The sequence below is a fragment of the Mustelus asterias genome, chromosome 14 (genome assembly GCF_964213995.1).
Source record: "Mustelus asterias chromosome 14, sMusAst1.hap1.1, whole genome shotgun sequence".
NCBI classification, from domain to species: Eukaryota; Metazoa; Chordata; class Chondrichthyes; order Carcharhiniformes; family Triakidae; genus Mustelus; species Mustelus asterias.
In genome coordinates this window covers 53,975,967-53,993,102 of record NC_135814.1, presented here as the reverse complement: position 1 = coordinate 53,993,102, position 17,136 = coordinate 53,975,967, and the positions used below count along the sequence as shown (strand labels likewise).

The following is a 17,136-nucleotide window of genomic DNA, read 5'->3' as shown; positions in this document are numbered from 1 at the left end:
AGTTGGTCCGTGCAGGATCTGAGTGCTCGTCCAGGTATCCCATCCGGGCCAGTCGCTTTCCATGGATTGACTTTCAAGAAGGCTTTCCCTTTTATCTATCTTTCCTTCCCAGCCCTCCCTCCCTCTTTCCCCTCCCTTATCTGCCTCAGTTTTTGCTTAAAAGCAGTTGCATCTCAGTCAGAGATGACCTCTGACTGAAAGTCATCGAGCTGAAACGTGAATTTGGTCCACAGGTCCTGTTTGACTTACAGAATGTTCCTGGCATGTTCTGTTTTTTATTTCAGATTTCCAGTCTCAGCAGTATTTCGCTTTTGTAATTTACTTCAAATCTAAATGTTCCTAAACTTTCACTGAGACCAAAGGTGTAACAAGAATTAAGTGGAAAAAAAGGAAAGAGGGAGAGACCAAATAATTACAGAGCAGTCAGCCTAATCTCGATAGTGGGGAAAAATTCAGAAAGGTTCTGATGAACAGTCGAAATTATCATTTGGAAAGGCAGAGATTAATCAAGGACAGGCAGCGTAGACTTATTAAGGGGAGGTCGTGTTTGATTAACTTGATTGGATTTTTTGAGGATGTGACAAGGAGAGTGAATGAGGGTGGCCTATCTATCTCATGTTATCTTCATGCATTTCAGCCAAGCTTTGAAAGCATCCCACACGGTGGTAAACTCCTTGTTATTCAAGTATGTTCAAGTTGTTGGTGACTTTGACATGGTCAAAACAGTAAAAATCCATGAGATTTTAAATCTCATGGAAATTAGCAAGTCGAATCCAAAATTGGTTCAGTGACTGGAGCAAAGGGTAAAGGTCAAGAGGTACATTTGTGATCAGAAGTGTTTCCAGTGGTGTTCCACAGGGCTCACAGTTCCATGTTTGCGTATATATCAATGATTTTGATTTAAATACAGGGACGTGAATTCGAAGTTTGCAAAATGTCCATGTTGGTGATATTGAGGAGGAAAGATGTGGACAGCAAGTAGTTATGGATTAACTGGTCAGGTGGGTAGGAAAGAGGCAAATGGAAACCAGTGTAGAGAAATGTGAAGTGGGGGGGGGGTGCAGTGGGGGCAGGGGTTCCGGATAAATGGGAAAATACAGAGGAACAGAGGGACCTTGGAGTGTAGGCCTTTAGATCAATGAATGTAGCAGGGGAAGTTAATAAAGTCTACAGGATACTTTCCTTAATTAGCCCCGGGATAGAATCTAAGAACAGGGAGGTCATGCTAGAATTCTGCTCGTTCTGCCACAGCTAGAACATTGCACAGAGTTCTAGTTAACCCTTTACAAGAGGGATGTGATGGCAGTTGACTGAATACAAAATAGATTCATGGGGATGTTGTCAGCCCACCCTCAACCACAATGCCACCATTCCACCCTCACCGTGAGGGTGAGGAGGTGAGGAGGGTGTGAGGAAGGTGAGGAGGATAAGGATGAGGAGGGTAAGGGGGTGAATGAGGGTGGTGAAGGTAGGAATGAAAGTGAGGGTGGTGTGGATGAGAAGGATGAGGGTGAGGAGGAGGATGAATGAGGTGAGGAGTGTGAGGGTGAGGAGGATAAAAGTGAGGAGGGTGAAGAGAGGGGTGAGGGTGAGAATGGTGGGGGATGAGGGTCTGGGTGAGCTGGGTGAAGAGCATGAAGAGGGTGAGGAGGTTATGTGTGAGGAGAGTAGGTGTACAGGTGAGGAGGGTGAGCGTGCTGAGGGTAAGGATGTGGTGGGTGGTGAGGGTGGGGAGGGTGAGCGTGTGAAGGAAGAGGATGGTGAGGTGAGGAAGGTGAGGAGGCTGAGGAAGGGGAGGGTGAGGGTGAGGAACATCAGGGTGTGGATGGTGAGGGTGAGGAGGGTGAGGAGGGTGAGTGCAGAGGTTGAGGATGAGGGTGTGGAGAGTTAGGGGTGGAGGGTGAGGGTGCGGAGGTTGAAGATGAGGGTGTGGCAGGTGAGGAGGGTGAGGAGGGTGAGTGTATGGGTGAGTGTGAGGGTGAGGATAGTGATGGTGAGGAGGGAGAAGGTGAGGAGTGTGAGGGCAAGATGAGTATGTGAGAGTGAAGAGGGTGAGGGTGAAAAGGGTGAGGGTGAGGAGGGTGAGGGGGTGAAGATGAGGATAATGTGGGGGAGGATGGTTAAGGTGAGAAGGGTGAGCATGAGGGTAAGGATAAGTTGGGTGAAAGTGAGGAGGGTGAGAGTGAGGAGGGTGAGGGTGAGGAGGGTGAGGGTGAGGAGGGTGAGTGATTCTCAGCCCCCTACTATACTCCTTATACACCAATGACTGTGCGGCCAAATTCCCCATCAACTCGATTTTCAAGTTTGCTGATGACACCACCGTAGTGAGTCGGATCTCAAACAATGACGAGACAGAGTACAGAAATGAGATGGAGAATCTGGTGAAGTGGTGCAGCAACAATAATCTCTCCCTCAATGTCAACAAAATGAAGGAGATTGTCGTCGACTTCAGGAAGCGTAGAGGAGAACATGCCCCTGTCTACATCAACGGGGACAAAGTGGAAAGGGTTGAAAGCTTCAAGTTTCTAGGTGCCCAGATCACCAACAACCTGTCCTGGTCCCCCCCATGCCAACACTATAGTTAAGAAAGCCCATCAATGCCTCTATTTTCTCAGAAGACTAAGGAAATTTGGCATGTAGACTATGACTCTCACCAACTTTTACAGATGCACCATAGAAAGAATTATTTCTGGTTGTATCACAGCTTGGTATGGCTCCTGCTCTGCCCATGACCGCAAGAAATTAGAAAGGGTTGTGAGTGAAGCCCAGTCCATCAGGCAAACCAGCCTCCCATCCATTGACTCTGTCTACACTTCCCACTGCCTTGGAAAAGCAGCCAGCATAATTAAGGACCCCACACACCCCGGACATTCTCTCTTCCACCTTCTTCTGTCTGGAAAAAAATACAAAAGTTTGAAGACACGTACCAACCGACACAAGAACAACTTCTTCCCTGCTGCTGTCAGACTTTGGAATGGACTTACCTTGCATTAAGTTTATCTTTCTCTACACTCTAGCTATGACTGATACATCCTGCATTCTCTCCTTTCCTTCTCTATAAACGGTATGCTTTGCTTGTATAGCGCAAGAAACAATACTTTTCACTGTATCCCAATACATGTGACAATAATAAATCAAATCAAATCAGGAGGATGAGGGTGAGGAAGATGACGAGGGTGAGTGTGAGGGGGCTGAGGGTGAGGAGGGTGAGGGTCAAGAGGATGAGGATGAGGGTGAGGAGAGTAAGAAGGAGGGTGAGGAGGATGAGTGTGAGGAGGGTGAGTTGTTCTCAGTCTCCTGGCTCCGCCTCTCCGCACAATAGGGTGTGCCGATTGGCTGCTACTTAGCAACCTGGCGACAGGCTGCGGTGCGGGTGCTTTAATGCCGAGTGTGGGAAGCTGCGGGAGAATTTGCACAATCCAGCCAGCGCTGAGTGTGTCTCACACAGCTCCCAGAGCACTGAGACTCAGCCAGCACCGAGTGCACAGCATTGAGCCTCACTGAGTCTCACTGCACCGAGTGGGAGTCTCAGAGCCTCACTGAGTCTCACTGAGATTCACTGAGCACCGAGTCTCAGAGTACTGAGTCTCAACCAGCACTGAGTGAGTCTCATAGAGCTACGAGCCTCAAACAGCCTCACTGAGCTGCAGAGACTCACGGAGTCTCACAGAGATGTTCTTCAGAACAGCGGCCACTTCTTTCTGAGCGGAGATTTGTGTTTCCTATAACAATGACCGGAGTGTTTGACAGCCTTGCTGCAGATATGCATTCCAACCAGATTACCTCCAGTTATCACCCCATGCACAAGTCACAGGAATCTCCAAACCTGCCAGTGTCCACTGCAACTGACAGCAGCTATTACAACGGGCAGCAGCAACAGCAGCACGGCCCCTGCGCCGGCTCACCTTATGGACAGCTGAACTCCTACCAGTTTCATGTCGGTAACATGAACAACCTTTCGTACAGTGCCAAATCCTACGAAATTAGTTATTCCAATTGTTACAATTCCTACGGTTCCTACGCTTCAAGCAATTCGCCGGCAAACACTGATGTGGGTAAGTTAGCGTGTGTGTGAGTCGCAAGGACCTAAACAAACAATGCGTCGGGATGTCTAGTTTGTCTGAGTTCCTGACTTGTGTCTCTGTTTCTAAATGAGAAATGTTTTTTTTGTTTCAGAAAAAGACTGCGAGCCTGAAATCAGGATAGTAAATGGAAAACCAAAGAAAGTTAGAAAACCTCGAACTATTTATTCCAGCTTTCAGCTGGCTGCGTTGCAGAGGCGATTTCAGAAGACCCAGTATTTGGCTTTGCCGGAAAGAGCCGAGCTGGCTGCTTCCATGGGCTTAACCCAAACTCAGGTGAGATTCTACAAGGGAGACAGCATTGAGAATTTAAAATATAGCGTCTTAAATCTTAAACCAAGCAGTTCTTTGAGCTCGATTAACTTAATCTACTCGTTTTAGGAATGCGTTAAACCTTTGCGATGTAAATGTTTTCTACACGCTTTGTGCGTGTTTTCCTAACACTTTTTCCTAACATAAATGTTTTCCTAACGTTTATATCTTTTTGGAAATCTAGGTAAAAATTTGGTTCCAGAACCGCCGGTCTAAATTTAAGAAAATGTGGAAAAACGGAGAAATGTCAAAGGAGCAGAATCTAAGCACCGACGAGTCTCCCCCGTGCAGCTCTCCTCTGGCCTGGGACTACTCCCCTCATCAGAGAATTAACAGCAACTCCAGCCTCACACAGAACAACGGGCCGCCCGCGGCCTTCCTCGGGAACTACTCCTGGTATCCTGGTTCAAACAGCGCTTCACAGATCCATTCAACCCCCATCCTTCAACATCAGCCCACTATCAACCCGGGAGCAATATACTGAACCCAGAGTACTTACTGCAAGACCGCCACCTGGTTAGAGACTGATAAAGCCTTCCTAAAACAAGGACAATTCAAGTGTTTGCAAACAAACATTGTTTTTTTTAAAATAAACTGCAAGTACCGTCCTTTATAACGTTTGTAATAACTGGTGCCTTTGCAAATGACCTCATTTTCTGAAGGACGGTGTGGTATTAAGATGAACTGTAGACAGTTCAGTGCTCGATATTAAAGTTCGCTATGTTAGATGATCGTAAATAATCTGTAAATAAATACATTCTTTCGTGCAGAACTACCTGAATACGAATGTGCATCTATTGGATTATTTGTTGTGATATAAACCATGTTATTATTGTGTTACTTTTGTAGCGGCGCCAATGATGTCTTGAGTTCTGAGTTACTGTACCATTGATATGTATCCGTTGGTTCAACACTACATTTAAAGGGTTTTTTTTTGAAATTGTGCTACTGATTTTTCCACAGGCCATAGATTTGGAAAAATAACTATTTTTATTTATTCTATAAAAACGACTTCTTTACAGTGTTGCTTTTATGAAAAGAAATATATTATTTAAATAAATATTGTTTAACTGTTATTTCTATTGTTGCTAGTTTAATGACAAACCTTTGGTCGAAGTAATTTTTATTAAAAAAGGAGAGAATGTTTCTTTTGATTTTAGTTGAGTGGTTTTATTTAAGCAAATCTCCCAGAAATGGTCACAGCAATTTGAACGTTGTCCAAATGTTTACCAGCAGTAAGATGCCAGTTTGGGATGACACAAAGTGCTGTAGTTTAATTGTGTGTTACTAATGTGCAGGCGCCGATTGTTACAACAGGGTACTTGTTTTGCAGATTAAAGATCTGTACGAATTGCGGCGGCAATGCCTTTGTGCAGACAGACATCAGTCAACCGCACATTCTCTACATTAGACCCTGCTCCTCCTGAGAGCTGGCGCCCGACAAATTTATCTCATAAATATTCCCTCTGACGTAACTGTTGGCCAAGCAGGTTGGAAGTGGAGTAATGAGTTGTTATCGAAATTCCCCCTAAGTGTGCTTTGTAAGTAAGTTACTCGGGAGGAGGTTGAGATGTCCAGTTTGGCTGCAGTGACTTGCGTTCTCAGCTGGGACACACAACTCATTCTCACGCAGAACAATTGTGTTCAGAGATATACATCCCCGCTGTAGTGGCACCCTGTTTTCACATTTTACTCCCAACTCTCCGCCGTCGGCGAAGCAATTTTTCCCAGTTCAAAGCGGGCTGAATAATTTATGTGCATAATAACCACTTGAAAGATTCTCGAAGAAGACTTAACATTGTCACTGAAACTAAATGGATGACAAAGTGGTGGAAAGAGATCCTCCCCCCCCCCCCCCACAACCTCTGGATTTTAGTTAACAACAAGACAACTTTTCTTTTCCCGAGACTTGCATGTAGTTGATGATTAACAGAGGCCCAAGTCTCTGGCCTCAGGCGGAGAGTTTAACACTGGTTGTTAAAGGCACGCAAAGCGTATTGGCATGTGAGTTTCGAGGGGCTAGCTTGGCTCAGGAGCGAGTAGACAAACTGGAGACAGAGCTCCTCTCTGTAGATTTTTTTTATTAACCACGAGAGGCACAAACCGGCTGAAATTGCCCCGAGCAAACCACTTGTAAGCGCAGTTAATAGCGAAACCACAGAAACAGACCTCTGTGATCCAGTTGGAGCTTTGTTTTCTGGAGAGCTTTGCCGTTGGGCCGGTAGGGGTGGGAGGGTTGATTCTAAATATTAAATTCTATCGGAATATCCATATAAAATGGGAGCTGCACACATTCCAGCACGTGTTCCTGTTGTTGGTAGATAGAAACCCTCACGATTCAATTAGTTTGACAGCACATTACCTGAGCTTCAGCCAGTACAATGTGCAACAATGAAACAATGTCTGTAATAAAAATTGGACACAAACGGATTCCACACTCTAATGGGGCGAGCACCGTCAGCTGAAACCCGTGGTCATGAAAACACAATCGTATAGTTTGCAAAACATCTTGATATAGGCGCGTCATCTTTATATCAATATTAACCCGTCAGAACTCGGACAGAAAGGGGCGCCCGTTTTTCGATGACAGAATATTCGGGCTGTAAATGGCCGATGTTATATCACCTTTCGCTGCAGAGTAGACACACATTACTGACAAAGGGGGGCTACTCTCTGAAAGAGAATCTGTGCATTTTCAAATTCTTCACAAAACAGGGGGTCTTTGTCAATAGAAACTGTAACAACGGCTACAATCTGAAAAGTGGAAAATCTAGCCTGATAAACGGTCGAGTTATTTTTTAAGGAATGCACGGTAGCAGCAAATATAGTGGTTTCAGCTGATATGATAATAAACTTATTTAGACTGATCTCTTAATCGGCTCTAAAGTGCGGACAAAATATAATTCTTTTAATATTCCGTTCGATTGTCTAACCCTTTATTTTGTTCTTGTAATTGACCAGATAACACAGAAATAACCAAAGGATAGGATTCCCGGAATACTGTTTACATTTCTTTAATATAATTTCCTGTTTGGCTTAATGCATATGGGTGTAATCGAGACGTCTGCGTTTTATTTAGGAAACAGGGGGACCCTCTGTGTTCGAAATTGTAATCGATAGAATCAAAACAATGTGTTTGATTAATAATCAATGATTTAAACTGGCAACGCTGAAATATTGTGTGCTGGGGTGGATTATATTAGTTAACCTCGCGGTTCCATTAAAACGGGGCGAGTGGTGCCTGTTCTAAATAGATTGCTCAGAAGCTCTGTAATAAAACATTTTAAAAAGTTGAAGGTTCTCAGTTATTTTCCTCGTAAAATCTGATGCATTTTAAAAAGGGTTGCAGCATAATGGAATATATGAGAATTGTTAGGGAATGTGGCCTGTGGTCTGTATGTACACATGGAGGAAAACAAAGTCCCTTGAAAATATTCGGTTTGTCGTTACAGCTGAACGAAACGTAAAAATGATTTGCTAAATCGACATAGTGATTAGGGCGTCATGTATATTATTTAGATCTTATCCACACTGATAAGGTAAGGCATAACATGGCTCTAGAAAAATATCGACTGAAAGAATCGTTTCTATTTTGTAAGATTGGCTCACTGGCTGTGTTAAAAATCTGCGGGATTTCTAGCCCGACAGGGCGAGCAGAAGTCGAATCCTTTTCAGGAATAAGGCTGTACTTTGTCAGTTGATTGCTGCCTTACAAGATGTTCCCCTTTTCTTCCCCGGGGCTGTCACGTTGAGACTCTTACAAGAATACCCTGGGGATGGTATAACTAGGGATATCCGCACTCCCAGACAAGCCGACCCCTTTTTGATATCTGACACATCCATTCCTATCTATAGGTTGTGTGTGTGTGTGTGTGTGGGGTGGGAGGACGAGGGGGGGGGGGGGGGGGGTGTCTCCATTCTGACTGGGAAAAGAGATATAATAAGAAGTTCAAATAGTTGCTAGATTGAGGCGCGCCCTCAGACAATCTTATGTCATGTGGTAGAGTCACTTCCGGAATCCTGGGCAGTCAATTTGGACATTTTTTTAGAATTTCCTCTCTAAACTTTGCACTGAAACACAACTGTAATTTTATCCACATTCGCTCGAGTTTGAGCTTGCCGGCTCTCGTAGCTGAAAGCCTGCAATTACTATATAATTCTTCGCAATTTCACATGTCCTAATATGGACTGTAATTTTTGCGCAAGACAATTTCCTGCTATTTCAAGCATCAACATTGTCAAAGTTGTATGTACATAATAAATGGGAATATCAATGCATAGTTTTTAGCATAACATCTTGACTCCTCGATAATTATATCCGTTTGGAGCCTACGCAGAATAGCTTGAATTGCATGGTAAACCGGCTGTTCGACATTTTTTTTTAAAAATTGCTCATAATTTCGAAAGATTACCAAGTTGTGGAGAGCAGAATGTCATCAGCGTAATGAAGAGTAAACATTTATGCTAATAATCTGCAATTTTTTCATCAGCTATAAAGACAGAGGCTATAGCAGAAATGCAATCATATTCTGCAGCCGCGTCCTGATTCCCAGCCTTTTAGAGAGGAGCTTTAGTGGATCTACCGGCAGAAACACACTCACATCAGATGTATTTTTCCCCCCCTTATCTCAAAAGCAAAACCTGACACCATGACTTAGTAAAAAAAAGGCCGACCAGGTTGTCTGAAAGGAACAAGGTAAGGGGATCAACTACTTTCTCTATAGTCAGTACGTTTAAACAGCATTCAAATAATGTGGGGTCCTTACAGTGAGCTATACAGTTCCAAATAGGTGGGCTAATGCAAAGAGGGAACTAATTCTTGCGTTAAACGCGGAACGGGAAACTAGGTGTGGCGACGGGTATATGATTAAACCATTTTTATGAAGGCATTAACATCTGGAGATGTCGCTAACCGTCTCCTAAACGATTGAAGTGGCGGATTTATTTTAAATGTTTCTATGAGGAAGATTCCTGTCCATTAATCGACACTAATCAGAGATTCTGGACTATCATTCAGCCCCATTTTTTGCAGCAAATTCTATCAGAGATTTGAATCTTACAAAACGTTTTCTTATCATTTGACTGGTAGCCACGAACAATGAATGTTTATGCTCGGCGGTTGCTGTATTTTACGATGTAACCGCCTCCCCCGTGTTAGTACACAAGATGCTGCATATCTAACTATATTTTAAACATGTTTCTAGATATAATGCTAAAAATCGTAGCGTGCTAGGGGGAAAAAAACTAAACAGTTATTATTCAAATGATGTGCCCCTGTGGATTCTGCTGTTTGTTAATGATGTGTTACCAGGGAAGGCCGTATCGCTATCCGTAGAATTTACTTCTTGGAATTTTTCGTAGGTCGCTAACGGATTTTCCCTCCCGGGACTGTTTGAGGATGTCTTAAACATTCTAACTACGGATGAAAAAATATTTTTAAAAATAGTAGAATTGAAAGACTTCCATTTGTGGAAATAGTAAACACATGCCGACTTGTCACATCGGGAACTTTAAAAACACAACCTTTACCTGCCTGTTTTTCCTTTGCAACAAGATTGACATCTGTGTGACTTTGGCCATTAGATGTTAAAGAAAGGTAGCGAGAGATCAGTGTGCTAGAGCGAGAGAGAGAGAGCGCTCGTTGAGCATTTTCCTTTACTCTATCTTTTCATCGTGTCTTACTAATTTTGAACAGTTCCCTATTGACAATTCTTCTCCATACACCTGCAGGCAATTTGCAGACCTCATGACAAACGTAGTTCCGAATTTCAAAGATGGAAAGCACACCTATTTTAGTTTAGTGCTTCTTTCTCAATGCTATTCAAATTTGGCTTTCACTGCAACCTCTTTTGTTAATGCAAAGATTCCCCGGGCGAAAAAAAATTGCTCATAATTACCCCAATGATACGAAACTACATTAGAATAAATAAACTCAAAATTACTGTAATTATAGTCCGTTTGATGGCCTCGGCTTGTAATCAAGTAGAGAATATAGCTCAATAATGCCGAGCCTCTTGCTTGCAGCTGTATGCGCGCTTGGGAGCTTTTGGCAGAATACATTCATTTGTTCTTCGCTGAGCCGCAAGCTTCATTTACAGAAAAAAAGTTTTGTCTATAATCTCCCTTTTCCAAATCTTAGTTCTCCCAAAAAAGTTACAATCGTTAAGCTTGAACACTAGATTTAACGGTCCGCCTTTTAATCTGTGGAACATTCTCAGCCGAGATGCTGATAAATTCGTTTAAATTAAAACATCTTAGCACTTGTCATGTGTAATGACCGGCGCCGCTTCAATCCGTTTACAATGTACCCAAGTTCAACATAATGTTTTAGCATTTTTTCTTAGAATGAATGAATTATACTTAAAAATTGTATATTCCATCACAATACGTCCTCTCCCCGCAGATGCTGTCAGCCCTGCTGAGATTTTCCAGCATTTTCTGTTTTTGTTTCCAACTCCGGCACCTGCAGTACATTGCACGCTGCATGTTTATTTCCATGTTTGTTTTAGTCTGCAATACCATTACTTCGTTATATTTCAGTAGAACCTGGGCATTATATTAAGGCTTGTTGTGACCTGTGCAGTGTACAAACCCGTACACAGACAATATGCACACACCATGTGCCTGTATGGTATACACACAGACACATACATACATACAAATGGAGGTAGCTATACATCTGGAATGAAGGAGTTTAGGAGATTAATGGGCACACGGGCGGATTGAATGGTATCTCTAAAGACACCAGTTTTGGTAATATTGGCATCTTCTCCACTTCTCCCAAGATGTTGATGGTGAAGGCGCACACATTGCTGAAAAAGCGCAGTTAGCCCATCATCCCCGAACAACAGCTCCTTTGAAGTTCCCAGTTTGTTGCTTGTAGAAATGACACAGCTTTCAACTCCTCTGAACAAACCGCAGGGGTTTTTTTTTCGGCAGCACCTGCTTCTCTAGTCAATTATTTAGTTAACACAGGAGTGGCTTCCTGTCATTCAAGGCTGAAAAAGAGATGCATTGTACGCCAAGAAATATATAAAAGAGCGAATAAGAGCGATAGACGCGTCTGAAAAGCAAAAGTGCTTTAATTGCTGCAAAAATAATTGCACCCAATTGAGAATAGCACAGGTTAGACGTGACACTGAAAGTAACGTTTGACTGTAACAAAATAATCCGATCCCACATCGTGAGCGGCCGGGGTGGTCAAAAACAAAGCGAAATTACATTATTTAGAAGAATATTAGCTTACGATTCCCGCTTTTGGGTTACCCGGCAGTTAAATCTCTAACGAAACAACAGGAGGAAATTAACTTTAAGACAATTCCCTGAGTCGGTGTGCGTTTAAATATAACAACATATCGGGGAAGTTAATTCGCGTTTCCCACTGGCCAATGCTCACAGACGGAGGATGTTGTTTGACCGCCTCGCCTGGTTGATTGCAATGTGTAAAGTGGAGAAGAAGGAATTATTGAAAGCAGTGGGATGATAGTGAATGTATTATGTCAGGAATTCTCTACAGTTCTGTGTTAATGAATGAGAACACAGAGGCTTTCATATTGCAACTGTCGTTCAAAATCATAATTTTACTGTCTTTGAATGGACTTTATAATATATTTACAAAGATTCAAAGATACAAAGCAATAAGTTAACATTATCAATATAAAACTAAACCTTTACATTTAGAACGCTAAACACAGTGTTTTTTTCAGCAACACGTTTCAATTTCACAGGTAAATATTAAGATCCCATTTCACAATGTATCATGTACACTCCACACAATACCAAAAAAAACGCTAAATCTGTGCAACATATTTAAATAATGATATGTACAAAGAACGGTGACTGCGTGCAGTAAGAACTTCCCACTGTCATGAATTCTGCGCTGCATAGCCAGTCATTCGTTTACAGACCTAAAATCCTAAATGGGGAGACGGTACTCGATACAAAGCCTGTCTATTTCAGAATAGGGATCTGCAACAAAGGCTTGTTAACTGTCCCAGGGATTATGCCTCAGAGTCCTGGTGCTGGCGGTCTGCTCTGAATGTGGAGCCGATAGATACTGAGCCGAGCTGTCAGCTGGCAGGATTGGGAAGTCGCTCCGCATCACATCTGTGCGTGTCTGCTAAGGGCATGGTGCACTTCAGAAATTGCTTTCTTGGTTATTGTCCTTGCTCGAACAGGGCGAGTGCGGCTGTCTTACATCAGTTGGGGCTGCTGCATAGATTCCTGGTGCGCTGGAGGATACCACGATGTGTAGCTGGGAATGTAGTTTCCCGGGGTCCCTGTGGAGTTCTTGCCGGCAGATGAGGTGTTCCAGACGGGTGGAACCGGAGGGGAGGATCCGGTTAGGCCCCTGCCGTTAGCAAGAGCGCTGTTCTCTAATGCACCGTTCCCCTGTTTCATCAGCTTCTTAAACTTAGAGCGCTTGTTCTGGAACCAAATCTTTACCTGTGTAATATAACAAACATCTTTTAAGTATTCAAAAATACAGCGGACAAGACTTTCAGTTGTCTTATATAGATATAAACATTTATCAAACCAGAATTTAAATGCGAAAACTACCAAACGTATGAAAAGTCCGGTTACCTTAAATAATTCCAAAATATTAGCACAAAAACTTTCTTCGAATCAAGCAGCCTATGCAGCCACAAGAAGTGAACTTTCCTAAACACCTCAGCCCACAGATGGGAACTATAATGTTATCATCTGAACAACATGACGCGTTTCTTGGAGCGACTTGTTGAAATTATTTCCCAAATAATTGGCCCAGGGTCTAAGACATACCATGGCACCCTGCATTCTCTCTATTAATGGGCAGATTGGTGAAGCGGCTATGTGAATGGTCTCCATGTATGTACCATTTTATGGATTTGAGTTGCATTTTATTACAGTGTTTCAAACTTTCACTGATGCACACAAATACTTGGATTTGTGTCTGGGAAAGTGCTCACTTGTGTCGTTTTAGCTTAACCTTCTCCTCAACTCTGCATTGGGTTCATGCCTGGCTCTGCTGGGCGGTGTGATTTATTCGCTGTAAGGTCGGGCCCAAGAGCTTTGCATTTTCAGTTTAATATCTCCGTTACCTGTGTCTGTGTCAAGCCCAGGGAAGCAGCGAGCTCGGCTCTTTCAGGCAGGGCCAGGTATTGGGTTTGTTGGAACCGTCTGTTCAAAGCCTGCAGCTGGAGACTGGAATAAATGGTTCGGGGTTTGCGGATTTTTTTCCCTTTCCCATTAAACCTGACTTCCCCACTCTCCACCACAGTACCTTTATCTGATTCTGCTCCTGCAAGAGAAAGAAATTGACATAGCAATGCACATCCAAATACATAATTACCTACAACAGAACAACAACGCATTTAGCACAGCAGTTAAAAGTTTGTCTATTTTTACTAGCGACGGTTTACGTATAATTACCCATAATTGCATGCATTGTTTATAGTATTACGCAACAAATAATTACAAAGATCCGAGACTGAATGATGCGAATTTGTGTGTTACAAATTTCCTCCCTGGGCTGCTTCAAATGCTGCTCTCCTGCCTCTCACCTATTTCACAGCAATTAGATTTAGCAATTGGGCGCTGCTGCCGCGCTTACCTGTGTCCTCTAACCGCGTATGGACCAGACTGGAGTTGTTTTGGTACGATTGCACTGAGCTGATGTAAGGGTTAGTGGAGTGGTTATTCACTGAGTTGACATAGGGGTAGCCCAGAGACCGGGAGAAGGAAGAAGCGGTGTTGTACGAGCTGTCATGTTGAGAGTGGCCGGCAGAGTGTAAACAGTGCATGGAGTAATGTCCGTGAGACATGGGAGGCGACATTTGTTGAGTTGGTGGGCCAAACTCCATAAAGACCGCTTTACTGGAGACCGGGCTGCCGACGCTCTCTGACATCGCAGTCATGGTCATCGTTCGCCTCCCAGCTTGTCACTTCACTCCTTTTCCTGCCACTACTCCCTCCGGCCGAGCAGGATCCCAATTTAAGCGAATCTTTTTTTTTCACTCTCCATTCATAAGAAAATGGAGTTTTGGGGTTGACAAAGTGGAGGCGAAGCTGTGAATAAAACAAGCTGCCCTCCCAGCCCAGCCGGCACCTCATGAATATTCATCACTGCCGCTCGCTCATTGGCCCGCCCGCACCAGCTGCCCCTCTCATTGGCTGCACACAGCTTCGCTCTGGCACAGCGGCGTCTGGCCTGGAAACTCTCCCTCCAAACTCCCTCAACCTCCAAACTCCCTCCAAACTCCCTCAATCACTCCAAACTCCCTCCAAAACTCCCTCAATCCCTCCAAACTCCCTCCAAACTCTCTCAATCCCTCCAACCTCCCACCAACCTCCCTCCAAACTCCCTCAATCCCTCCAAACTCCCACCAACTCCCCATCCAAACTCCCTCACCCTCCAAACTCCCCTCCAAACTCCCTCCAAACTCCCATCCCCCAACTCCCTCCAAACTCCCCAACCCTCCAGCTCCCTCCTAACTCCCTCACATCCCTCCAAACCCTCCCTCCAACCTCCCCCTCAATCCCTCCAAACTCCCACCAAACTCCCCCAATCCCCTCAATCCCTCCCAAACTCCCTCAATCCCTCCAAACTCCCTCAAACTCCCTCAATCCACTCCCTCCAAACTCCCTCAATCCCTTCAAACTCCCTCCAAACTCCCTCAATCCCTCCAACTCCTCCAAACTCCCTCAATCCTTCAACTCCTCCAAACTCCCTCAATCCCTCCAAACTCCCTCAATCCCTCCAAACTCCCTCAATCCCTTCAAACGCCCTCCAAACTCCCTCAATCCCTCCAAACTCCCTCCAAACTCCCTCAATTCCTCCAACCCCTCCAAACCCCTCAATCCCTCCAAACTCCCTCCAAACTCCCTCAATCCCTCCAACTCCCTCCAAACTCCCTCAATCCTCCAAACTCCTCAATCTCTCCAAACCCCTCCAAACTCCCTCAATCCCTCCAAACTCCCTCCAAACTCCTCAATCCCTTCAAATTCCCTCAAACTCCCTCAATCCCTCCATACTCCATCCAAACTCCCTCAATCTCTCCAAACACCCCAATCCCTCCAAACTCCCTCCAAACTCCCTCAATCCCCTCCAAACTCCCCCAAACTCCCTCCATCCCTTCAAACTCCCTCCATACTCCCTCAATCCCTCCAAACTCCCTCCAAACTCCCTCAATCCCTCCAAACACCCTCCAAACTCCCTCAATCCCTCCAAACTCCCTCCAAACTGCCTCAATCCCTCCAAACTCCCTCAATCCCTCCAAACTCCTCACTCCACCAAACTCCCTCCAAACTCCCTCAATTCCTCCAAACTCCCTCCCAAACTCCCTCACTCCCTCCAACTCCCTCAATCCCTCCAAACCCCTCAAATCCCACCATACTCCCTCCAAACTCCCTCATCCCAAACTCCTCCAAACTCCCTCAATCCCTCCAAACTCCCTCCAAACTCCCTCAATCCCTCCAAACCCCCTCAATCCCTCCAAAACTCCCTCAATCCAACCAAACACCCTCAATCCCTCCAAACTCCATCCAAACTCCCTCCAAATCCCTCAATCCCTCCAAACTCCCTCCAAAATCCCTCCAAACTCCCTCATCCCTCCAAACCCCCCTCCAAACTCCCTCAATCCCTCAGACCCCTCCAAACTCCCTCAATCCCTCCAAACTCCCTCTCAATCCCTCCAAACACCTCAATCCATCCACACTCCCTCCAAACTCCCTCAATCCCTCCAAACTCCCTCCAACGTCCTCTATCCCACCAAACTCCCTCATTTCCCTCAATTCCTACAAAATCCGTCAATCCTCCAAACTCCCTCAATCCCTCTAAACTCCCTTAACACTCCCCCAATCCCCTCCAAACTCCCTCAATCCCTTCCAAACTTCCTCAAATCCCCTCCAAACCTCCCCCAATTCCCTCCAAACTCTCTCATTCCTCTAAACTCCCTCAATCCCCTCCAATCTCCCTCAATCCCTCCAAACCCCCTCCAAACTCCCTCAATCCCCTCCAAACTCCTTCAATCCCCTCCAAACTCCCTCAAAACTCCCTCAAACCCTCAATCCCCTCCAAACCCCCTCAATCTCCTCCAAGCTCCCTCCAAACTCTCTCAATTCCCTCCAAACTCCCTCAATCCCTCAATTCCCTCCAGACTCCCTTAAATCCTCCAAACTCCCTTAAATCCCCTCAAACACCCTCAATTCCCCTCCAAACTCCCCTCAATCCCCTTCAAACTCTCACCAAACTCCCTCAATCCCTTCCTATAGTCCCACCAAACCCCCTCAATCCCTTCCTATAGCCCCTCAAACTCCCTCAAATCCCCTCCAAACTCCTCCAAACTCCCTCAACCTCAATCCCCCTCCAAAACTCCCTCAATCCCCTCCAAACTCCATCAATCCCTCCCAGTCCCTCAATCCCCCTCCAACCTCCCTCCAAACTCCCTCAATCCCTTCCTATAGTCCCTCCAAACTCCCTCAAATCCCCCCAAAATTCCTCAATCCTCTCCCAAACTCCCTCAATCTCCTCCAAACTCCCTCCAAACTCCCTCAATCCCCTCCAAACTCCCTCAATCCCCTCCAAACTCCCTCCAAATTCCCTCAAACCCTCAAACCCCTCCAAACTCCCTCAATCCCACAAACCTCGTCAAATCCCTCCAATCCTCCCTCAGTCTCCCTCCAGACCCCCTCCAAACTCCCTCCAATCACCTCCAAACTCCCTCAAAGTCCCCTCTCAAAACCCCCGCCAAAAACTCTCAAT

General features: G+C 44.9%; 2 protein-coding genes across 4 annotated transcripts; one reads left to right on the top strand and one right to left on the bottom strand.

The window, feature by feature from the left end:
* The first annotated feature begins 3,635 nt into the window (after positions 1 to 3,635).
* LOC144504050 (homeobox protein DLL-4-like) lies at positions 3,636 to 5,552 on the top strand. The gene is made up of 3 exons (XM_078229213.1): positions 3,636 to 4,055; positions 4,177 to 4,358; positions 4,579 to 5,552. Exons 1-3 carry the CDS (start codon positions 3,731 to 3,733, stop codon positions 4,876 to 4,878), a joined length of 807 nt encoding a protein of 268 aa, XP_078085339.1. The 5' UTR covers positions 3,636 to 3,730; the 3' UTR covers positions 4,879 to 5,552.
* Positions 5,553 to 11,955: 6,403 nt separating this feature from the next.
* dlx1a (distal-less homeobox 1a) lies at positions 11,956 to 14,466 on the bottom strand. Of its 3 annotated transcripts, none has more exons than XM_078229210.1 (3): positions 13,987 to 14,466; positions 13,475 to 13,674; positions 11,956 to 12,839 (listed from the first exon to the last, which is right to left on the bottom strand). In XM_078229210.1, the coding sequence occupies exons 1-3, from the start codon at positions 14,294 to 14,296 to the stop codon at positions 12,588 to 12,590; spliced, it is 762 nt and encodes a 253-aa protein (XP_078085336.1). In that variant the 5' UTR covers positions 14,297 to 14,466; the 3' UTR covers positions 11,956 to 12,587. The 3 variants fall into 3 exon arrangements, with proteins under 3 accessions (XP_078085336.1, XP_078085337.1, XP_078085338.1); XM_078229211.1 differs by having other exon boundaries at positions 13,475 to 13,668; positions 13,987 to 14,296; XM_078229212.1 differs by lacking the exon at positions 13,475 to 13,674 and having other exon boundaries at positions 12,808 to 12,839; positions 13,987 to 14,296.
* Positions 14,467 to 17,136: the final 2,670 nt, after the last annotated feature.

Bases quoted from the DNA above. Each gene is read 5' to 3' on its own strand.
- LOC144504050 (XM_078229213.1), top strand. From the start codon at position 3,731: ATGACCGGAGTGTTTGACAGCCTTGCTGCAGATATGCATTCCAACCAG. The intron at 4,056-4,176 runs GTAAGTTAGCGT...TTTTTGTTTCAG, and splicing joins GCCGGCAAACACTGATGTGG to AAAAAGACTGCGAGCCTGAA. The intron at 4,359-4,578 runs GTGAGATTCTAC...TTGGAAATCTAG, and splicing joins TGGGCTTAACCCAAACTCAG to GTAAAAATTTGGTTCCAGAA.
- dlx1a (XM_078229210.1), bottom strand. From the start codon at position 14,296: ATGACCATGACTGCGATGTCAGAGAGCGTCGGCAGCCCGGTCTCCAGT. The intron at 13,675-13,986 runs GTAAGCGCGGCA...TTTCTCTTGCAG, and splicing joins TACGCGGTTAGAGGACACAG to GAGCAGAATCAGATAAAGGT. The intron at 12,840-13,474 runs GTAACGGAGATA...TATATTACACAG, and splicing joins TGGGCTTGACACAGACACAG to GTAAAGATTTGGTTCCAGAA.